General features: G+C 38.6%; 1 protein-coding gene across 2 annotated transcripts in view; it reads right to left on the reverse strand.

Moving 5' to 3' along the window:
- Positions 1-24,997, reverse strand: part of LOC149218395 (kinesin-like protein KIN-UB) — a 177,341-nt gene that overhangs the window by 19,526 nt on the left and 132,818 nt on the right. For both annotated transcript variants that reach the window (XM_089383936.1, XM_089383935.1), the window contains exons 15-16: positions 11,189-11,314; positions 10,702-10,827 (exon numbers count right to left, since the gene is read on the reverse strand). In XM_089383936.1, the coding sequence (XP_089240062.1) occupies positions 10,702-10,827; positions 11,189-11,314 (252 nt within the window). The remainder of the gene's footprint in view (positions 1-10,701; positions 10,828-11,188; positions 11,315-24,997) is intronic.

A 24,997-nucleotide genomic window follows, 5' to 3' on the forward strand; every position in this document is an offset into this window, starting at 1 on the left:
ACTGCTACCAGACCTGACATCAGTTTTGCAGTAAGCTACATTTCCCGTTTCATGTCAGCTCCTAAAGCTGATCATTGGATAGCAGCAAAGCGGGTGCTACGATATGTGCGTGGTACTTCTGATTATGGCCTCTCATATACTCGCAGTTCAAATCCTATTCTCAGTGGCTACACTGACTCTGACTGGGCAGGTTCGGTTGATGACCGTAAATCTACAGCTAGGTATGTGTTTAGTCTAGGATCTGGTGTTGTTACTTGGACTAGTAAGAAGCAACAGGCAGTGGCTCTCTCCTCAACAGAAGCTGAGAATCGGGGAGCAGTTAAGGCATCCTGTGAGGCAGTTTGGCTTCGACGTATGCTTGCAGATATGCATGTTTTCCAGACCGGGCCTACTCCTTTGTTCTGTGATAATCAGGGAGTGCTCAAACTTGCCAAGAATCCAGTGTTTCATGAACGAACAAAGCATGTGGAAACTCATTGCCACTACATTCGCCAGCTGGTTGAAGACGGCTCAGTTCAATTGCAATATGTTCCCACAACAGAGCAGCCCGCCGACATTTCACCAAGCCTCTTGGTCCTGATAAATTTGTAAAATTCCGAGGGTCTATTGTGTTGTAAATAGATTGAGCATTAAGGGAGGGTATTAGAATATCTCTATTTAGTATTTAATGCTCATTCTTTTAGTTGTTGCTATTTTTATTCTTTTAGTAGTTTCTTAAGATGAAACTGATTGTTTCCGTATTCTACATAGAAACTTGATGTTTCTATTATTGTAAATATCTCTGTATTATCATTGAGCTGTTGGCTCATTCCAAATTAATTCATTCAATATTCTTTTAATTTCTTCTATTTTCCGAGGGTTTATGCTTCCAAATATATGAAAAAAGTTTTATCTTTATAGATTTATTTTTTTTAATTTTTTTTGCAGCAATGGATTCCAACCAAGGTGCAAGTTCAAGCCCTAGGTCCAACCCAAGAGTTGAATATTATCCTCTTTGGAGGCATGTTCAAAAACTTCAAAAATGTGGAGGTGGTGGCTCATGGGAATGGCGATGTAATCTTTGCAGTAATTCGTACAAGGGCTCCTACCCAAGAGTGAAGGCACATCTTTTGCATGAAGGAGGACATGGGATTGCAGGTTGCACAAAAACAACAAACCCATTGGCAAGGAGGGCATATCAAAGAGAGCAAGATGAGACAAATGGAATTAAAAGAAGGTATGATGAGCTTAATCAAGCTACTCCTCAAGCTCCACCTAACATTGAGCCAAGGATTGTAGTTGAAGCAAGGAAGAGGAGAGCTAATGCCACTCAACAACATAAACAACCACCATCCAAAAATACTAGAGGAGCATCCGCTTCAGTTCAGGATAGAAGAATTACTAAATTGGTGAATGTGCAAGCAAGAGAAGAAATTGATTCCAGAGTGGCTAGGTGCATCTATGCATGTGGTATCCCATTCAATGTTGTTCGCACTCCTTACTGGCAAGATATGATAAGGGAAATCAACAAAGCTCCTCAAGGGTACAAGGGGTCCAACTATGAGAAATTCAGAACTCAACTTCTCAAAAATGAGGAGGAGCTTGTGGGGATATCTTATCACCAATTCGTTCTTCCTAGAGTAGCTATGGGGTTACCATAGTCTCAGATGGATGGACAGATACATAGTGCAGATGAAGTGAACAAAGTTCCTTCTATAAATTAATTACTCCAAAAGACTTGGAATGTCAAAACATCCATTTAGGATATAAATATTATATTAAATAAAATGAATAAGAATGAGCATGAATGTTTACAATGAGAACAAGAGGCTTGCTTATGTACCACGCAAGTGTCTCTTCATGAAGAGTCATGTCTTATTAGACATGTCTCTTCATGAAGAGTCATGTCTTATTAAACATGTCTCTTCAACCTAATTACTACTTAACTAATAATTAATTATGATTATTATCATTTACATTATATTTATATTATTTATATATTTTATTCGTTACATTGCCTCCTTCCTCAAACAGCTTTGTCCTCAAAGCTTGTAGATGAAAAAAGGCTTGATCTCTTTTTCATCTTTGAAAGTCTTTCTCTCTTGGAATAGTCATCTTCGTTGATACAAGCTGAGAAGGGATCAAACCATCCCAGATTAATCTTTTGTATAGTATTCTGATCACTGGAATTTTGTAACGACTTGTCAGCATAACACTGGATTGAGGTTACATCACTATTATATGGAACATCAGTTTGTTGTTTCTAGTCTGAATGGTACCGATACGTAGCATGGTTGATTCGTCTGTTCTCATGATTCAGATGCCAATATGGAACTTTTTTAGTTTGATTTCTCCTTACTGGGCACGTGCCAATTTTTATATTTTCTTCTAGCAAAGATGTTGTTGAGATGGTTATGAAACATTCACTTGGGATGTTCATTATCTGAACCGAAACATCTACGTGTGTTGTTTCTTCAACTGACTTGTCTTCTTGAGTTGTCATATTCACTGGATCGGTATTTGTTGTTTTGTCATCAACTTGAATTCCTACATTTGATACTTCTTTCTCGATAAGTTGTTGTACCTTGTTTTCTAATGACTTCTTATCCTTCTTAAGTTTCTTAATTTGCGACAGTAATTTTTCGCTATGGTTTTTAAATCAAGAAAAATTTTCATTTTTGTCAACATTGATTTTGTCAATTTCTTTTTGCATATTTTGTAATACCTTTTTACCTTCTTGAGAAATTACTTTTGAAATATCCGATATATCTTCTGGCATTACTGAATTAGGTTTCAGTGTAACATCTTGGAGTGTTATTTTCTTCTTCTTGTAAGAAAATGTTAAAAACTTTTTCTTAGTATTTAGAATAAAGGAACCTAGAGTTTTCATCCATGGTGATCCCAAAACAATGTCACTATCGTTAAAACTTAAGGTTTTCACGGTGAATTGTGAGGTAAAAGTATAATCTCCAATATTTATGTGTAGATTGCTTATATCGTATTGTTTGCCAAAAATATTTGTTTCAACTATATTTGATTCAGGAATCACCAATTGATTAGCACATTTAGGACTAACATAATTACTTCTTTCAGTAGGACTGATAGAGATTATGATGTCTCTTCCTGCAAGTGATCCTTTGATGTTAAATAGTGTGCAAACACATGTACTATGGGTTTCAGGAAACCTTTCATTACTAGTCTCCATTTTTGCCTTGATGTTTTTACGTAAACAATATGTCAACTGGAGCTATTTTTATTATAAAATATCACTTATTTCTTCTATATATATTTTTCAAATATTCTCCTTTAATGTGGATTGTTAAAACTTGAATACCCTTTTATTAAAAAAAATACTCCTTTATATTGTTGCCCTCTATATATGTATGTATTTCTTTATATTAAGACCCCTTTTCAAAATAACTTTATTATCTTATAATAATAATAGTTTCACTTCTTTTTTTAAATAATAAATTGGTCCCTTTTTTTATATACTTAATTACTCCCTTGATAACTTTTAATGTCACCCCACTTAATATAAAAGTCACACTTAATATAAACTTTTATGATGTCACCACACTTAATAAATATAAAGGTCACGTCTTTTCATATGACACGGTCACGATGTTCACAATACTTTTTAAGTAAAAAGTATTATTTATCTTTCACGTAAGAGCTTTTGTATCCCTGTTTTTTCTTTAACTTTTAAAATACCATGGGCTATTACCATGGGTTGTTTTTAAAACCACGGGCTTCTCCACGTAAAAAATTTAAATATACTTGGTATGAGATTTTGTATCCGTTTTGTTTTTTTCTGTTACTTTTTTTTTTCTTCCTCTTCTTTTTATTTTATTTACTTATTTGTTTTTTGGTTAATTTTTTTTAATGGCCAAAGGCCTAGAAAAACAGAGAAAATGAGAAACTCCCAAATTCTAAGCAAAATGCTTCAATTGTACGGCAGCAAGATTGACGAATTTCGATAGCCAAAAACCTGGATCGGAGAACGAGCTCTGTGCACTGGTTAAGCAACCTAGAGGACCGAACTGCTCTGATATCAAATGAAGCAAACAAAGTTCCTTCTATAAATTAATTACTCCAAAAGACTTGGAATGTCAAAACATCCATTTAGGATATAAATATTATATTTAATAAAATGAATAAGATGAGTACGAATGTTTACAATGAGAACGAGAGGCTTGCTTATATACCACGCAAGTGTCTCTTCATGAAGAGTCATGTCTTATTAGACATGCCTCTTCAACCTAATTACTGCTTAACTAATAATTAATTATGATTATTATCATTTACATTATATTTATATTATTTATATATTTTATTCGTTACAGCAGACCATTGATAAATATCATTGCCACTTCCCCTAAAGGAGCAATGTTTTTAAAGGCGGAAGACTACTCAGGAGAGGTAAAAGATGCACAGTTCATTGCTAATGTTAGTATAAACTATAAAATCTATTGAACAAATAGGGCCTAACAAGGTGGTGCAAGTTATCACGAATAATGCACTAGTTTGCAACACTGCAAGTTTAATTATTGAGGGGAGGTATGACCACATATTTTGGACACCCTGCATTGTCCATAATCTGAATCTGATCTTAGAGGAGATCGACAACAAAGTTCCATGGATAAAGGAATCACAAGGGAACAAGGGAGATTGTTAAATTCATCACCAAACACCACCAATCTCAGGCAATATTTCGAGAGTACTCCAAATTGGAGTTATTAAAAGTTGTTGAGACAAGATATGCCTCGAACTTCCTGATGTTGTGTCGCCTTGTTGAGGTTAAGAAAACATTAGTTTCTATGGTGGTGAGTCAACTTTGGATTGAATGGATACAAGCAGATTCAGAGCGAGGATATATGGTGTGTAGATTGTGCCTTGATGAGGACTGGTGGAGCAAGATAGATTTCTTGCTAAAGTTCACAAACACTGCATTTGAACTTGTTCAGAATGCTGACATTGACCAACCTTTCTTAGGAGAGGTATATGATGGGATAGATTTCATGGTTGAGAAAACTATGGAAATCATTTCACAAGAGTCTCCACAGCTTTTGTTTGTTAATGATCATTTTGCTGATTTAGTCAAGAAAATCATTGTTGATAGGTGGAACAATTTGAACACTCCATTGCACACTTTAGCACATGCCTTGAACCCCAAATTTTATGATGAGGAGTTTATTGCTCAAAGCAATGGGAAGAGGAAGGCACCCCATAAGGATAGGGAGGTGGTTAATGGGGTGAAAAAAGCCCTTATGATAATATTTCCATCTCATCTACACAAGCAGGTAAAGGAAGAATTTGCCACTTTTGCTGCAGGATTAGATGATTATTCATATATATCAGCTTTGCAGGAGAGAAGCACCATGAATCTAGTTAGGTGGTGGATTTGTCATAGAGAAAATGGTGTACATTTGCAAAACCCTACCATTTGTGTTCTTTCACAAGTGGAAAGCTCTTCATTAGCAGAAAGGAACTGGAGCACCTATGGTTTTATTCATTTTGTGAAGCGCAATAGGTTGGGCTCACAAAAAGCAGAGGATTTTGTTTATGTGCACTCCAACCTTCACCTTGCATCTCATAGGGGTCCAAAATATAGCAGTGGTCCTTCTAAAGAATGGGATGTGGATCCAAAAAACTGATTTGGATCTCTCTCTTGCTGCCCTGAATATTGAGGTCCAGCATAGAAGTGGAATTGGCCCATCATCTTCTTCAGCACCACCATCCACTCTTGAGCATGCTTTTGTTTCTATTTTTGATGGGGATTACTCTTGTCTTTACAGTACTTGCAGCCTCATATATATAATAAAGGCTGATTTTGAGATTTGGATATATAATAAAGGTTGATTTTGGATATTCCGATATTACTATTTTCATTATGTGATCATTCATGAGTAAATGTGATGTAAATTTAATCATAATGTTTAAACTTTAAATGTAATAAATTATAATGTATCATGTATGATTTATGATTGCACATAACATTTCTTAAGTGTCCATATATATATATATATATATATATATATATATAGTGTTTCTCCGTTTCCAGAATTTAGGGGGGTCATGTTTCATACATGTGCCCGTTTCCCCGTTTCGTGCAACTTAGACTTACACACAGAACTAATGATGATTCTGTCTAAAAGCATTTGCTGAAGTGGATAGATGTTAAAGCCATGCTGGCTGTAGGTGCCCTTATTTATGCCACAGGCGTTAAGTTTGTCAAGTGTATGTCAGATCCCTATAAGTATTTCAAGATAGATCTCCAAAGACAAAATAGGGTTTCAAAGAAAAATTTGGTAGAAGAATGTCAAGATTGACCAAAAATGTTAGACTTTGGCATGGACAAAGATTTTATCCCAGCTGATGATGAGGTATTTTTGAATCAGTTTATGATGCACAAAGCTCAAGCTCACAATACTGCCCTTATACCATACTGGAACATTCCAATATTGCCTTATGACAACGCTGATTGCTGTACATCAGATTTCAGTAGCAGTGGACTTTCTACATTCTTGTCCAAAACCCTGAAGTTCAATTGAAGCTTAATGAGAGTTTGTTTCAATACCTGTAGACCACCTTCCTTTTAATCAACTACAGGGGAATTTTCTTAGCAACAGAGATATAATTTTGAAAACACACGCAATAAATGTAGTTCAGATTTCAATGCCAGTTTGGCTGTTCCAGTATGACTCAGTTTGGAGAACACTTGAATAGCATGTGCAGAATGCAGCCTGTGCACCAAAATTAGGATGGTTTGTGTTGGATCCTAATCTGGAGAAAAAGCTAGAGGGATTTCGATGATACATAGCATTATGCAGACCTCATTACTTGCCTGCAGAATCCATGATGTAACATGACAGCATCACATTGACTCTGGTACCCTAGCCAAGTCATGTAATTGATCCACATCCTGTATTGTTGAAATCCCTGTAGTGCATAGTATCACTGTTTCAGAAGCTTGATCAGCCAACAGGTTTTCTTGATGGTGATTACAATGATTACAAGGCAAAACAAGCTTCACATGGACTGACTTGGCATCATAGCCAGCATGAGGCAGCAAATTTAGAACTCTTTGGAGGTGTACATGATTGTAGGGTGTGTGTGTGTGTAAGGGAATGACCACTTAAATACAAAATTATATTGAGGGGTGACCTAAATGAATGAACCTGCGTCGACTTGATTATAAATTTGATTTGGACTAAGGCAAAATAGGAAGCCAACCTGTGTTGAAATTCTATGACAAGTGTAGTAGAATACAATTTTCTGCCTGATAATTACTTCCTAATGAATTTTAAACAGTAATCTTTATGTCACTGCATTCATTGAATAATAATACTCAGAAAATCTCAACAGTAAATACAGCAGAAACAGTAAAGATCATAGAAATACAGCCATGCACAATAGACACAAAAAATTTCACCGGGGAAATCCAACCTTGGGAGAAAACCTAGCAATCTTTTCTTGAAGTTTCTTTCAACAAGGTTTACAAATCAGCAATTTGTCTAGAAATGTGTGCCAATAAACAAGTCAAAATACCAGTCAAACCTGGTCAAACAGCTGCAAGTCAACACTGGTCAAACCAGTCAAAATAGTCAACTGTGGTCAAAATTCGGCCTGGTCAAACTCGGCCCTGCAGTCAAATCTGCACATGCAACTGGGTCCAACTCTGCAGTCAGCTCGCACATGCAGTCAACAGCTCCGTCAAATAGCAGTCAAACTCAATCAACTTGCTGAAGTCAAACTCAGTCAACATCTCACACATGCGACCTCCAAGAAGCTGCTCAAACTCAGTCAAACAGATTCACACATGCAGCTGTCCAAGAGAGATAAAATGATGATGAAAAAATAAAGATGACCTCTAGCAATAGATTTCTCCTTGACTGAATTTCTCCTCCACAAGAAAAGATTCAATGAGCTTGTTATATTGATTATTTGCCTCTCGTATGCTTGTCTATTTATATCAAGCTCTAATGTTGAATAGAGACCCATCAGGGTGGCTCCTCATCACAAGAAACCCCTTCACTAAGGAGCCTACATCACAACTCAACATTAGACTAGAATTGTTTAACTCACTGTCGAACGAAAAAACCCAATCAATAAAAAATTCAAACCTGCTCTGTAAAAAATAGATCACTTCATCCCAGAACACAATGTGAGCATCATGTGCCAATCTCCCCTAGCCAAATCAGCATGTCTCCATGGAAGAAAGACTACCCCTAGGCCATTCACCCCCAGCCAAATCCCCATGGGTGAATGTATCATTCTCCCCTAGTCGAATCAGCATTGACCCCATGGGAGAATGTCTGCCCAATGTTGCAAAAACATCAACTACTTGTGTATATTGAAGACGAAGTGGAATAAAGAGAGGACCGACTTGTGTATATTGAAGATGAAGTGAAATAAACATATTGAAGAACATATTAATGTGCCTCTTTTTATTAGTTTAGTAAAAAGGAAATGAATCTTAATGATTTTTTTTATGAATTTTGTAAAAACAAATGTTTCTGCTCATCAAATTTGCCAATACATCAGACTGCAAATTTTGAGTTTTTTTCAAAAGAAATTGCAAAACGCAGTGACTAAGGTGCTTTAGCCTAGAACAGACCAAAGATTTGACCTATCAAGAATCACTTTTCTCGCATGAGGAACACTAAAAAGTAGATGAATCAGAGATGTACTTTTAGTGTTTAACATAAAAGTATTTTCAGTGTTCATCAAATCCAATCAAAAACACAATCACGCCTGCAAAACTGACCTTTGAAAGGATATGCTAGGGGTTGTATTTAAAAATAAAAGTGATTGTTGCAACATGTGTATCATTCTTTTTCAATTTCTTATTTATGAATTTCTGCCAATTTTCACCTCCGAAGGTATGCAGACAGGTACAAAATGCTTCTACTGTCTTCTTGCTCTTTAAAGGATTGTCAATTGCATTCCCTAGCAAATCAAATAACTGAATGCATGCACCTTGAATAGCTACTCGAACCTTAACCTTATGCAAAGGAACAGAATATATGGAAATCCCACACAGAAAAGAAGTGATAAATTTGCAGAAAAAAGCAACACCAATCACAGATGTATAGTCATTATTCCTGCCATTCTCCTTTCATATATGTTCCTTTATCTTTACTAAATAGCAAAACAATTAGGAATAAACAAAAAGGTGTGATGATTCATTTTTTCTTCCAAAGTTGCTCAGTTTAACACAGACAAATTGATTGAAGTGTATTGTTAAATAAGCTTCAGATGTAGCCAAATCTGGCAAAAAGATTACTGAAAATGTCACAACTCTTCAAATACCAATCAAGTCTCCAACAGACTCTTGCTACTTTCTACATGCTTATAGTAGCTTCGGAAAGTCTTCTACATAGGCTTGGTGTCTTAGTATGTGGAAGATGATTTATTGCCTCTTTAAGCGTTTGCTTGGTGGAGTGAGTGATTTATATCTTCTTTCCTAAGTCTAACTTAGGAAGAGTACATTGATTAAAATCAATTAATTATTGTGGACTATTAGGTCATTTTCTAAGGATAAATAATTTAATTATTCCAGTGACCTAGAAATGATCTCAACCATTGATCTCCTAGATCTTCTAGAAGGAAGATTAGGGTTAGAAGAATATAAAAAGAACCCTGAGGGAGAGGTGAAGACACAAGAAGAGAAAGCGATTTTCTCTAGTGTCAGTGGCTTAGTAGACTGAAGCACAGAAGAGGAAGAGTGCAGAAGGATTTGAGGGCATATCTAGGAGGCCGAATTGTTGGAGATTGTACAGCCAAGTCACTGAAGAGAGAGAGGTTGATTTGATTGGAGAGGTAGATTTGCCAGGGCCGAATTTCCTGAGATGCAGAGGCAGCTCGATGGGAAGACGCAGGGTCAATTTGTTGGCAAATTGCTGGGCTGAAATTCTCCAGGCCAAGTTCCTTCAGAGGTTGATTTCCAGTAGGCCGAATTTATCCAGTGGAAACCAAGTTACAAGTTCCAGGAAATATATTTTTCTCTGTAATTCTTTGTGGGTCAAAAACTCTGATTTTCCAAATTAATGAATAATGGAGAATTGTTGTGAGTTTTATCTGTTGCAATATGTGACTGATTTCTCCTAATTTTTCTTTTCCGCTGCATATAAATTCTAGAAGTTAAGATACACATGATTTTATTTTTCGGCAATTCAAAATTTAATTTGGTTAATTAAATAAAATGTTGGAAATAAATCATTTCTGAGAAAATAAATCGGGGTTGATATTAGTATGTTTAACAATAAATTGTTTTGCACAGGATACACCAAAATTGACAAAAGTAAAGTATGATTACTTGAAACGATAAATGCTTCAATTCAACCTGCATGACTCAATGTTCCATGACCGTCCAACGTCTTGTGAGTGATTATGCATATAAGCACTTAGATTGTTATGTCTTTAGCTTCAATGATATTATGGATTTTAAGGATCTAATCAAAATTGTGAAAATGTACAATATTTGTTGCAAATTGACTGTCAAGAACTCAATCCAAGCCATAGCTACCAAACAGAAAATGCAAAAGGAAATACAGTTTCCAAAAGCAGCAATGGAAAGCAGTATTAATATCACAAACCATTAACTTCTAGATAGTTTTTGGTTAATTCAAATACACCTATGAACTACACTGCTTCAGGTTAATCTGAGTTTCAAATGCATGTAGGATCCAACACAAAGCAAAAATAAATAAAATCAAGTACCATTGCCACATAAATTTGCAATTGCTCCAGCTACCATTCGAAGAGTTTGAGGATCTTCTGCCTCATCTGCTGTCCTTGATAACAAACCAATGCCACCATGATTCATGATAAGCTCCTGGTTGGTCTCTGCAAGGTGAATGACATTACTGAATACAGGATCACAACGAGTAATATGAAAAATTAAGACTGCCCCCATATACCACAACCCAGCATATTATCTTGGGTAAAGTATCAAGAAACTCATATAACAGCAAAAAGCTATCATTTAAATCCTGGATCACAATCCCAATACAACTACTTTTAACATTTTTGCCTTTTTCTCCTGTTAGCATGCATACAAAAGCAATCCAGAGTAGAAAATTGATAAGGTATCAAATGATAATCCTACTAGTAAATAACTCTTGAAGCCAAAAGTACACTTTAAATATATTCAGTATGACGGATGCAGCTTCCAAGTGGTAGAAAAATCAAGAAACTAGTGCCATACCATTCATAGCCAGATTTGCAATGGCCCCAGCAGATACCCTTCGTATGGTCTCATCCTCTGAGCTCCTCAAAAGCATCAACAGGGAATTAAGACCGCCTGCCTCAACAATCCTCTCTTGATTTGCCTCTGTACAAATAAAATAAAATAGGTACACACAATAAAGAAGATCAGCTTATGCCCTTAATTATTGAGCTCAATACCAGGATATGCCATCTCACAAATAATTTAAAAAGAAATATAAACATACATACAAAATTAAAAAAAAGATAAGTAGTTGTAAGTAAACAATCATCCTAAATCCATGTACAACATATAGTGCAGCCTAGTTTTATTATGCATCCCAAAACTAATTCAGAACTTTGAGGTATTAACCAACTTTCCCTTCCATACTGAAATCTCGATCAATTTCCTCATGACTAGATTCTCGCATCTTAAACAACTACAAGCATCCTAATAATGGCTCACGCCAACCCGTCTTTTAGGTATGGATTTTAACAGCCTGAATTGACAATCTAAATCACCTGGAACGTTGTATTCCAATTTTCAAGGATAGTATTAATAATCAATCCTAAATTGTTTTATAAAATCATTAAAAAGGTGCTGTTTTTAAAAAGGTGAAAACAGCATGCTTTTTTGTTATCTTGGTCAAGATGCTTGACTGTGTTCCATTGTTTTGGAAAAAATCTACATTCATTTTATTTTAGTTAATACACATCACTGTATAAAAAGTTTTCAAGCCCTCAATGCATCCATGACTTCTTCAAACATAATTTACTGTTGTGTACAATTCAGCAATTATTTGAGTGCCTCCGTGAATATTTGCAGTGTTTTATGTGGGTTTCCAAAGTTTGATGATTTTTTTTATTTCAGAAGCCAGAGAATCTTTATGCGGGTCCGTAAGCCTCTGGTTTAGTGGTTGAAAGCGGGCATCACCATGAAAACAACCCATAGTCATTCCCAAAAGGCATGGAAAACTAAAACAAGGTTTGCTTTGGCCAGGTTTGATGCTCCCCACAGTGAAGTGGTTCTGCCACAATGGGGCTCTTTGAGGAGTTGGAGAGCCATCGTTCCAGGACTAACGGACAAGCAGCTTTCCGCTCCAACTACCAAACGATTGATCACATTTTCACACTTCGAGCCATTATTGACGAGGCTCGTCATCGCTCTTTGAAGGTTTATAATTGTTTTGTAGACTTCCAAAAAGCATTTGATGAAATCCAAGGAAGGTGTCACTGATCCGATTAGAATGGTTGCAAAGGTTCGTGCAACCTACTAGGATGGTCACACACAAGGTAAAGGTCCACTGTCACCTTGACTCGAACCATTGCACTTTAGGCCAATGTTTTTAAAACCGGAACCGGTGACCGGACCGGTCCACCTAATGAACCGGTTTACCGACCGGAACCGGTCTAACCGGGACTGGTTTGGTCTAAACGAACCGGTTTTAGAAAAATACATTAAATAATTATTTTTTAATGAAAAAAACTATTTTTAAAATTTAAAACCATGATTCCAAGCCAATAGAGACAAAATATGCAAAGATTGCTCATTTATATACCATGTAAAGGTGAATATATCAAAATGGCATCGAGTGCAATACATATCGTCGACAAAATACATAAGCAATGAGGCTCTAAATGGCCTCTAGAGTGCAAAAACAAAACCTACAAACTATGGGGCCAGTGGCCTACTACAAGACTTCAGTGTAGACTCTACATATATGATAATAGTAATACTATAATAGTGATCAACATTATCACTTGAAGTTAAAACTTCTCGTGAGTCTCAGTGATCATGATCAAACTCGGTTGAGTCTCGACTCCCAAACTTTGCAGTCACAAACTTCTCTATTGGTTCAGTGACTTGAGTCTCAAACTTCTGAAGGTATTCTGCCCTAATATGCCCTATTATTTCATTTGGTGCTCCACATGGCTTTACATGGCCTCCTATCCCAGCCAAGTGTTGCTTGAACCTGTTAATACCCCCTCCTTGAATGGATTTTTGGCAATATTTGCAGATCATTTTGCCATCAATCATATCACAATGAGCCCATGCAGTGTCTTTGGCTTTTGGAGGCATGATGACTCCCTGGATGGTAGATCATAGAAGTGAGAAGTTTATAACACATAAAAAAAATTAATTCATGGACAACAGTCAAATAAGGAATTTTCAAGTGCAAATCCTTACCTGGAAATGCAAATTAGCTTCCTTAGCCTCCTCTTGAAGATGGCAACTCCACTGACAGCTACACACTGTCTCCAAAATAGCTCCAACTCCAACTCCAAGATGACTACTTCAGCAAAGACTCAAGTCACTCAACACTCTCCAAGCTCACAAACAAACTCACAAACACTCACAAACACTCCAAATCAGTTGTGTGAGACAAATGAGAGTGAGAGGGGCCTCTTATAAGCTTGGAGAGGGTGTTTTTGGAGGGAAAACACCCTTAGTTCCCCCCCAAAACCCCTAAACCACAATCAGAAAACCGCTTTTTGCAAGTTATGGTGGGCTTGCCATAAACCGGCCGGTTTAGGACGGAACCGGCCGGTTTGATACAAACCAGCCGGTTCCGCCCTAAACCGGCCGGTTTTGACCGGTTAGGGCCAGATTTCGGGCACAGGAGGTAGCTGACCGGGTTTTTTAGGCCGGTTCGGACCGGCCAGGCCTCTAACCGGCCGGTTAGACCGGTTGGCCGGTTTTTAAAACTATGCTTTAGGCCCAACTTCCTCTTGAAAAGCCAATGGAGGATTCCCACTCAATACCTCAACCAACTGCAAGTAAAACTAATGCCTTAAATGGAGTCAAGAAGACGTGGAGGAGTTAATTATGAGTGTCATTTTGCTGATTTTTGTATGTAAGTCTGCAGTAGAAAAATAAAATAACAAAACATTATATCAAATGATATTAGATATGGCATGTAAGTACTTAAATTTGATGTAAAAAAATATACTAACCAATTCTAGAGAGGTTAGAAAGCAAATTAGCTTGCTGTCCTGTAACTACAGACTATAAAATCTACAATAAATTGCAGGGACAGCAACCTGTTTCACTCAAACAAACTACTCAATGAGTGGAAAAGCACTCTCAAATCAATGATCTAGGGAAGGAGAAGCTACAAGGTGTGAGTTTGATTTTGAGGGACCACTTCCAAGCTTATCAACAGTAGTAAACATCAATTTCTAGCAACCTAGAAATTGTATTTCTGTGTTCATGGGACCAATTCCCACTGGGTGCTAAACCCAAAAAATTTCCAGAATTAAATTTTTTTCAACAACTAGAAATAAGTGTACTTTTGACTATCAATCAACAAATCAGCAATATATATTCAAACTAGAGTCCATGTGCAAGGTTCCAGATAAATAACTTACTTGATATGAACAGAGAACCTTGAGGAATGTTGCAGATTTCTTCATCACTTGATACAAAGGTGTAAAGATATACAAATAATAATTCAAACTTGAACTATCAACCATCTGTTTAGAGTTAGCTTTATTTTTATATCCCAAGGTAAGTAATATTGTTGTTTATGATATAAATCTAAAAACAAATCAGCAAGTAAATTTCCTGAACTAAATTTTAAAACCAAAAATAAAAAATGGAATTTTTGCAATCAAGCGATTGCTGCAACTTTTACCTTGTGCCAAAATACTTTACCTCAAAGCTGGGTTGTGAAACACACTCCTCTAAATGAAGATCTTGCACTTTATCAGGGAAGTGGGATTGGTCTTTAAAAGAAATTGCCCCCACTTGTGACTTGATATTTCTTCCACAATTCAAACCCAACTAGAAGCGGCCCCTAGTGTGGCATTCTCTAGGCTTTGGTTTGAGTGCATGGTGAAGTACAAATTCCCTTCCCAATTGAAGCTCCATGTTGAAATGGCTCAACCCTCGTTGGAATGACCCATAGGCAACAAAAATACAAAATGGAATTTCTCCCTAGTTTTCCCCCTACATGTGGCTATGTAACCCCTAATTGGCACAATCCTCTAGATTCATTATGATCTTGCTCATTGTAAAATTTATTAGGTTAAAATGAATACCACAACAGATCAAGAAAAGAAAAGAAAGTAAAATCAAACCCAAACGATGCAAAAAAATTACACTGGTTTGCAAATGAAGTTCTTCATTAATGGCACTAATCTCAAATGAAAACAACCACCTTTTGCTAGAGATAAGGCTAGCCTTTTTTTTTAATTCTAATGGCTAGTTGGGCTCCTCTAAAATATATATATATATATATATATATATATATATATATATTAGTCATTCACATGTCCGAGACTTAGCATTTTTATAAAATATTACATTACAAAACTATTTTGCCCACCAAGAGGTCAAACTAGTTCACGGAGAACAATTTGGTCCAAGATTCCTTTTGGTTGTGGCCAGGAATAGTCAAACATGAAGAATAGTAACAATAAATAGATCAACATTCATCTCCAACATCCTTAAGGAAGCTTGACTTGGTCTATAGCAATTCGACTTGCTTAGGATAGAACTCGACTTGGCCTTTGAATCTTTTGACTTCATAATGGCAATTTTGTTGGTCCATGTAACTTCCTAGTCCAAGCTACCTCTAATGTCTAGTTTGACCTTCGAACAACTAGTTAACCTTCATAATGACTAGTTCTCTTAACTTTTCTCCTTTAGTGAACTCGACTTAAGCACCTGCGACTGAGATCTCCAACACCCTAATGATTTTGACCAATCTAACACATGGGTTTGTTGTAAGCTACTCTACCCAAATTATGTGTGCCTCCAAATTTTTTGATCTTGCCTAGCATTGCCACATAATCATTGATCCTGCCACATCATCATATGGTTGCTCTGGTTCTCCATCTCCCTAAAGAATCTAAAGATTCTGAGACTTGGCTTTTGCTCCTCTCCACTTGCAAATCACTTCTAACAAAATGTATGTCCATAACTTCCCAAAGCTAGCCCTATTCTGCCAGTTGAAACCTGTACAGCCTAATTGACCATCTTTGACCAGTTGTAACTTGTCACTACCTTCATTGTTTGGAAAAATTTCACATGTCATGCAAACCTCTCATCAAGTTGAACAATTTGAGACCAAGTTGACTTTTTTGACTTCTGGGACCACTTTGCATTGGGAAACATGAACTACCTCAGGAACTGTGAAAGTTGTCAATGTGGGGTTGCCATGTATGAGAATTGTCTAAGAGATACAGCTTCAAAGCCAAAACCACATACAAACTCTATAGACACATAACGATGCACAAGGACACAGGTGCACCTTGACGTGGGCTAGACTGGCCCATACACTAATGATCAACCCTACAAAAATCAAGTTCCTTTAAAACCATGAGTCCTCATATAAGCCCATCTAAGGCCCTCCAATCCTTTCCAAGATGAAAGGAAACAAAAATGAACCCAAAGGGATTGACCATGGTCCCACCAAACAAGTCTAGGACACCTGATATAAGGTCTCACATGTCTGTTATAGGACCTTTGACTTGTAACCATTAGCTTACACTAGTGGTGAAATATACTACAAAAAAAATTGTATGTACCCCTGCTAACATGAGGGGTAACAGAAGGCATTATTGTAGGGATTTTGTGACAGTGGCATATCTAAGACCCTACTTTCAGCCATCATGAAACCATATAAGTCAGTTTTGGGATGCCTTGGGATGGCACATGACCTTTCCGACTTCATCCCAAGTACCATTGGGGTAAAACAAGGGTGCCCCCTCTCACATACCTTCTTTGGGATCTATATTGATGAGCTAGAATCCTTCCTCCATGAGCACATCCAGGGGGGATAGTTATCTTCTATATTAGGTGTCGATTTCCTTGCTCCTATTCATCGATGACATAGTCTTATTGGCCTCTGCTCCCAAGAGATTATAGAGACAAATCAATGCACTAACCATTTCTTGTTACCTTCAATAGCCAACGGTCAACCTCGTTAAACCAAGGTTTTGATCTTCAAAGCATCAAAGAGCCCTCTTACAAACTTACATTTATTCTATGTTGCATAGGTACTGCTCCCAACCCTTGGAAATCATGTACCCCAAGCTCCAACGCTCCTCGGACCTTGGTGTTGAAAAATGTAACTAGGTTCGGTCTTCACAAATGTATTTGAGTCACAATGAAATGTATTTATCAGAAGAATGAAGAAGATATTTTTATTATTATTATTATGACTTATTAAAGAATGGGTTTCATGCTTGGGTCATCATGTTTTAGGTCAAAGTCCCCATTGAAAACTTCTAGGATTTATTCTAAGTCATTAGAGTCATTGTCCATTAAAATAGACCCTTCTTGGGCTTTTGAATCATGTAAAAAGAATTAATATTGAGTCAAATAAGCTATAAGTCATCTCCACACCAAGTCGGCCTCAAGAAGATCAAGTCGGCCTCAATCTGGGTAATTTGACCTCACCAGAAGCCTATATATTGGAGCAATTTGATTTCATTTGGAGCATTCTCTCTCACACACAAAAGTTCGATATCTAGAAGAAAAAGCTAGAAAAGTGTGAAGGAAGAAAGGAAGGAAAAAGAAGTGCAAAGTTGGAGAAAGAGGAAGAAAAAGGGAAAATAGAAATTTTGGGCTATCTCTCTCTCTCTCTTTCATGGATTCCTCTAGGAGATCGAAGACTTTCTTGTTTTCTGCTACTACTAGTTGCTCAAACGAAGTTGCTACTACAAGTTGATGCTGCTAGGTCGAGGTTGTTCTTGAAGGGTTATCATCTGCAAGAAGGAAGAAAGGGTTGACTTGGTGTGGAGGAAGTTTGGGTTTAGGTAAGAGTCTTGGATTATCTCAGAAATTATTAAGGAAGAGTTGTTGACTGGGTTTTCCCCTAGATAGGGGTTTTTCCCTGGTTGTCCGCCTATATCTAGTGTCTTTGTGCTATTGTTTTGGTAATTGCTTGATGAACTAAAAGATAAAAGAACATAAAGATAAAAGAATCACAAGTAATTATCTATATAAGAAAATCTTTCTGCCTTTCTAATTTTCTAACATGGTTTCAGAGCTAAGGTGAAGAAGGAAAAAGGCAGTTTGAGGATCTACTGAAAGGAGTCTAAGAAACCTCAAAAGGTTGAGCAAGCGATCATATAAGGAGTTCTTATAAGAAAAGAAGCTTACTACCTTCAAGGAAGATGGCTAACACAATAAAAGGAGAGAACAAATTGGAAGGAGCATCTAATTATAGGTCATGGAAAAAGAGAATTGACCTCATTCTTGAAAAGAACAAAGTCTTGGATTTGGTCAAAGGAAAAGTGAAGAAACCTACCAAAGGATCTAGTGACGCAGATAAAGTGAAGTATAGAGAGTCAGAAATATTGGCTATTACACTGATGGTAGAAGGTATAAAGGACAATCTTGTCTGATACATTTCCAACATAGACCATGCTCAAGAAATGTATGAAGCCTTATCAAAATTGTTCACTATCAAGAACATCAGTCAAGTAGCAAGTCTTAAGAATGAATTAAGGACCACAAAAATGACAAAAGATGACACTGTGGCTTCCTTCTTTGTAAGAATAGCTAGAATTAGAGATGACCTTCTAGCCATTGATGAGATTGTACCAGAAAAAGAGCTGGTGATTACTGCATTATTGGGATTGCCACCTACATGTAGTGTTTTTGCTTCAGGAGCTGGAAAGAAACACCATCATTTGAACAATTATGGAATGCCTGCAGCCAAGACGAGATGAGAATCTCATTAGTAACCAACAATGAAGAAGAGAAAGTTTTAAATGCATACTCCGCTCATCACAAGAAAGGAAACTTCAAGAAGTCAAAAGGGCCAAAAAGAAAGGTAGACATGTCCAAAATAGAATGCTACGAATTTCATAAAATGGGTCACTATAAAAGTGATTGTCCTAACTCCTGACAATCCGAAGAACAAGAAAAGGAATAGGGACCAAGCTATACATGCATAAGAAAACAGCTACATATATCATTAGAGTAACCAAGATAGCTGAAATACAATAACAACATATGCATGAAATGTGTTGGCTTTGTTATATTAAGAAAGTGAAAGTTCCAATCATACATACATCCATGTCCAACTACTAGTCCCGACAATGGAACGTTACAGTGACTGCCGCCTGCTCCTCCAAAGAGATTTACTAGCTCTACACTGTGGAGAAACCAAGGCTCATTACAATACACTCCAAGCTTTCTCTAAAATACACCTATAGGAAGCTTGGCTCCCAAAAGCCTGTACAATGAGTTATGAGGTTCTATAAATAGCAAAGGGTGAGATGACCCTTGACATTCCCCTTTGTGACTCTTCACTTACCCTCATGACTCTTCAACTACTATATGACTGTTACATTCTACTATCGACATTTGTTCTTTCACTTTTACAAGATGTTACATTACAATCTGCACATGTACCCATCTGAGACAAAATAGGCTTGAGTAAGCCATGCCTCGGACAGTTGTGGGAAGACCAACTCATCGACATCCTCGCGATGATCGACAGTGGCAAACTGATGCCAAGCTGGGTAGTTTGTGATGGTGTCTGTGTACTCTATGATGACATCTTTCTAGAAGTGAACTCTTGCTTCCGCTGCATCCGGGTACACTGATTTGGCTCCTCTATCCAACTCGTCTGATAACATGCGCATCATAGTCTTGAGTGCAACCGGACCAGCAACACACTGATGCATAGTGTCTGTGTTGATCTCTGAGTCTGCGTTGGTGGCTATGCGCATCAACTTGTTGAAGTACATGTCCAGCCCCAATCGGACTTGGTTCTTGTTTTCGCCTCGATGAGTGTGCCAATGGATGGGATCGCATGCGTGCGCACAATGACATCCATGCTCCTAAACATCTTTGCATGTGATCGATAGCACTGCTCACCCTGTCTACTCTGTGCCAGCTGCTGGGATGGATCTAAGACCTGTATGGGCACAGTTTCATCAATCTGTGCATGTTGCGCCTCCGACTATACCCGTTCCTCCTGCACTTCCTTCTCTCCTCTGCGCAGCTCCTGTTCTTCCCTGAGTTGTCACTTCAACCCCCACAACTCCTGCTCTGTTTCCTCCATCCTCTGTTTCTCTCTTTGCCTTTGTGCAATCCTCTTGTCGCCTCTTAGCCTCAATCTCCAAAGTTGTTTTCATCACAAGTGGATCTGCTTTGAACTTGCAGCTTTGCTCCGCCTCTGCGCTGTCAACAACCTTCCTCTTGCTTTGTCGTGCATAGGTCTGCTACCTTCTGTTGTTGCTGATGGTGCTACTTGCTACAACGTCGCTGCCATTTCATCTTGATATCCTTGTCTATGAACAACTTGGTGTCTTCATAGATAGGCATGCTCATAGACACTTGCTCAACTACATCCCCAGTTGCGCTCTCAACAATGTCCTTGACTCTACTGTCCTAGAGGCTATTGTATCTGTGCTGCTGAGAGGATGACGAGCACTTGTGATACTTGGAGACATAGCAACACTCATGGCAAGCAATCTGTCAGTTGAAAACCAAAACAAACTTGAGGACTGACTTGCAACACACCTGTGTGACTGATTGTGAAGATTGCGCAATTTCCACCAAGAGGCTAGGAGACTAACTGCCAAAACTGCACAAGGCACAGTGCAGGCTGTCAGGAGGTTGACTGACTGCTAGAACTGCGTAATGCATAGTCTAGCCTGGCTTACTGAGGATTGAAACTGCGCAATGCGCAGTTTAAGTCAACAAGGACATGCAAACCCAGCAAACTGTATTACGCAGTTTCTGGGGCCAGCTGGGCACTGCCTCTCAAAATTGCGGAGAGCAAGCCTGGGGTTAGTGTTGGCTAGTTTTGCGCATTTTCTCGGAGGAAGGCACAGCCTTCATTCTCAAGGATGCGCATTGCTGGTTGGGCAAGTCAAAGTCTGGGCCAAGGCAGCCTAGACCCACCAACGAATGACGGAAAATATGAGAAGGTTTGAATGCATGGCGACACTAAGTGTAAGCAAGAGTGAATGATCATGCATGCAAACAGTGAGTGAAAGATTCAAAAAACGGAAAGCGACCATGTGTGTGAAGCGAGTCGCCGCAACAGCGACCATCAGTGCATAAACAATGTCATGCATGCAACAACAGTGAGATGCAAAGGAAAACTGAAACAGTGCTTCTACAAGCTAACATACATCAAACGACATCAAGCGTTCATTGAAACCAAGCAGACATCACTCACACAAGCCGAAATACAAAAAGCGCCAGAAAAGCAACAAAAGACATGAAAAGCGGACTTACCTAGAAAAGTTGAGTCGAATGTGCCGAAGACTCCTAGATGTGATGTGGGATGTCAGAGCTCCAAGATCGATGTGAGGAATGAGCTCTGCAGCGTCGAATGAATGAGTTTTGATAAGATCGAGGTTATGACGCGCATGCCACAAATCTAGGAAACAACGACACTTGGCGGGAGGTTTCCAAAATGGCTTTTGCATGTAACCTCCAGTTGCTAAGATGGATCCCTAAAATCTAGGGATGTTTTTTTGCTTTTTGACTTTTCGGGAAAAGCAGCCCATGCATGCAAATCAGGATTGCTCAGTCCTGGAGGGAACCAGTCAACCTAAAAGCACATGCAATGGTCTGCAAGCCTGTGGATGAGATTTGCGCAGTTTCTGGGCTGAGCAAGACTAATTGTCCCTCATGCACTGCGCAATTTCTAGACTGAAGCCCTCGCTGTTAGCTAGAACTGCGCAATTCCTGAGTTGAAGCCCGGTGTTGGGCTGCAATATGCAATTTTCAAGAGGAAGGTTGCCTGGCTGAATTGCGCATTTTTGGATCCCAACAAGATTGCCAATTTCTAGAGGAAAGGTTGGTTCCCCTCCAGAATTGCGCAATTTTCAGGGGGAGCATCTCAGCCAAAAAATTGCCTAAGTCCGGAATGACAACCTGTGGTGAAAGGCAAACAAGTTGACATGTACAGGCTCGTTGGTCACTGAAACTCAATTGAAGCCTATGTACTTTGGACAGTGCAAGACATGATGCTAAGGATGGTTGGTAGGGAGGCTCCAAAACGAAGCTAAGGCAAAATTTTGGATGGTGGTTGTAGCCGCTACAACACTTGGCGACACACTGTTAGAACTCCAACTCTCTAAATGGACCTTGTTTCGTGAAAAGCAAGTCTAACTCCTCTGGAGGTACTGTTCAATACTCTTATCATCTTGGTTTCCACACTAGCTTGATTGAAAGACGTGGCATCTACCATGCTCGTGGTCGGTCAGCACACATTCCAAGCCAAGTCAACACAGTTGTTTCGATTGGGGATGAGGGGTATATTGGTACACAAGCAATATGACAGTTAGAGCTTAAGTTTCATCTCTAGTGTTGCTTCGCTGCCGGCAGGACTGGACAGTACCCCGGTGGAGTCACGCAGGAACACAAGCATCGCTCTGCTGCCAGTGAGCCTTGTTAGTACCCCGACGGAGTTACTTGCATCACCTCTCTGCGCAGAAAGCCTTTCTCTTCTTTCGCCCTATTCATTTTTCATTTTTTCATTTTTTTCAAAACTGTGCATAGCACTAATTCATTTCAGAGGCGGAAGAAGGATCCCAAAACTGACTGACTGCCAAAACTACGCAAGGCACAGTCCGGGTTGTGAGGAGGTTGACTGACTGTTGGAACTACGCAATGCACAGTCCAACCCGGCTTACTGAGGACTGAAACTGCGCAATGAGAAAGGGCATGCAAACCAAGCAAATTGTGTTGCGCAGTTTCTGGGGCCAGCTGGGCACTACCTCCCAAAATTACACAGAGCAAGCCTGGGGTTAGTGCTGACTAGTTTTGCGCATTTTCTCAGAGGAAGGCAGAGCCTTCATTCTTAGGGATGCACATTGCTGGCTGGGCAAGGCAAGGTCCGGGCCAAGGCAGCGCAAACCCGCTGACGATCGACTGAAAATATGAGAAGGTTTGAATGCATGGCAAGACTGAGTGTAAGCAAGAGTGAATGATCATGCATGCAAATAGTGAGTGCAAGATTCAGAAAACGGGAAAGCGAACATGTGTGTGAAGCATGTTGCCGCAACGGCAACTGTCAGTCCATAAACAGTGTCATGCATGTGACAGCAATGAGATGCAAAGGAAAACTAAAACAGTGCTTCTACAAGCTAACATACATCAAAACGACAGCAAGCGTTCATTGAAACGAAGCAGATAGCACTCACACAAGCCGAAATAAAAAAAAAAAAGCAGCAAAAGACATGAAAAGCAGACTCACCCGGAAAAGCCGAGTTGAATGTGTCGAAGACTCCTAGATGTGATGTGGGATGTCAAAGCTCTAAGATCGATGTGAGGAATGAGCTATGCAGTGTCGAATGAATGAGTTTTGATAAGATCGAGGTTATGACGCGCATGCCACAAATCTAGGAGCGACACTTGGCGGGAGGTTTCCAAAATGGCTTTTGCATGTAACCTCCAACTGCTAAAATGGATCCCTAAAATCTAGGGATGCTTTTTTTTCTTTTTGCTTTTTGCCTTTTCAGGAAAAGCAACCCATGCATGCAAATCAAGATTGCTCAGTCCTAGAGGAACTGGTCAACCTGAAAGCACATGCAGCAGTCTGCAAGCCTGTGGATGAGATTTGTGCAGTTTCTGGGCTGAGCAAGACTGACTGTCCCTCATGCATTGTGCAATTTCTGGACTGAAGCCCTAGCTGTCAATCAGAATTGCGCAATTCCTGAGTTGAAGCCCGGTGTTGGGTTGCACTGCGCAATTTTCAAGGGGAAGGTTGCCTAGCTGAACTGCACATTTCTGGAGCCCAGTAGGATTGCGCAATTTCTAGAGGGAAGGCTGGTTCCCCTCCAGAATTGCGCAATTTTCAGGGGGAGCATCTCAACCAGAAAATTGCCTAAGTCTGGAATGACAGCCTGTGGTGAGAGGCAAACAAGTTGACATGCACAGGCTAGCATGCCACTGAAACTCAGTTGAAGCCTATGTACTTTGGACAATGCAAGACATGATGCTAAGGATGGTTGGTAGGGAGGCTCCAAAATGAAGCTAAGGAAAAATTTTGGAGGGTGGTTGTAGTGCTACAACAAAACCCTAGAAAGGTTCTTTGTAAAACCCTAACTTAAGGGTATGTCGATGATAATGCGTGAAACCCTAGCCTCCTTAGGGTTATTGGTAAAGTCTAAGAAAATGCTAATCTTAATGTTTGAAGTTTTTAATGATGTCATGTTTGGGTTTCTGGTATTATTATGAGAAACCTAACTTGTTAGGGTTGAATGGTGATATCTGAAATCCCAAACCTTTGAAGTATTGATAAATTAGGGTTTTCTATGTTTTGTATTGAAACATTAAATCATTAGGGTTTGGTAGGGTGTATAAGCAAGACGCTTATTTTATATAACGTCCGAGGAATGAAATCCTAAGTATATGTGTTTGTCTGATCGAAACCCTACTCTGATCAAGTTCGTTATATGTCTAACTTTAACATATTGATATTTGTGTCTTTTGGTTTGATTAACACTTGTTATGATATGCTTGTGCATGATGATGGAATCCTAGATATATGTGTTGACCTAATTGTTGATGTTCATAAGTCCTAGGGTATGGAACTAAGCCTTAGTCGAAGTATTCTCTAGGATGATAGTGTTAGTGAATTCTAGGGTTTTGTAACTAAACCTTAGTAGAAGTTCAATTCTCTAATATGCTATGACAAGTGTGATAATTTGAGATTTATGAAAGATCTGAGATTTATGAAAGATTGTTGAAATCTGAATTTGAGATATGATTGGTTTTGATTGTTGGAGCTTAATGGCTCATATATGAAATCTAGGATCTTGCACTAAATGCTATTGAAAATCTAACATATAAGTACTAAAGTTGTTTTTGTTTGAAATGCTTCTA

Source organism: Pinus tabuliformis, chromosome Q (assembly GCF_031772625.1).
Source record: "Pinus tabuliformis cultivar Carrire ecotype Pingquan chromosome Q, CPIR1, whole genome shotgun sequence".
In the NCBI taxonomy this organism is placed as follows: domain Eukaryota; kingdom Viridiplantae; phylum Streptophyta; class Pinopsida; order Pinales; family Pinaceae; genus Pinus; species Pinus tabuliformis.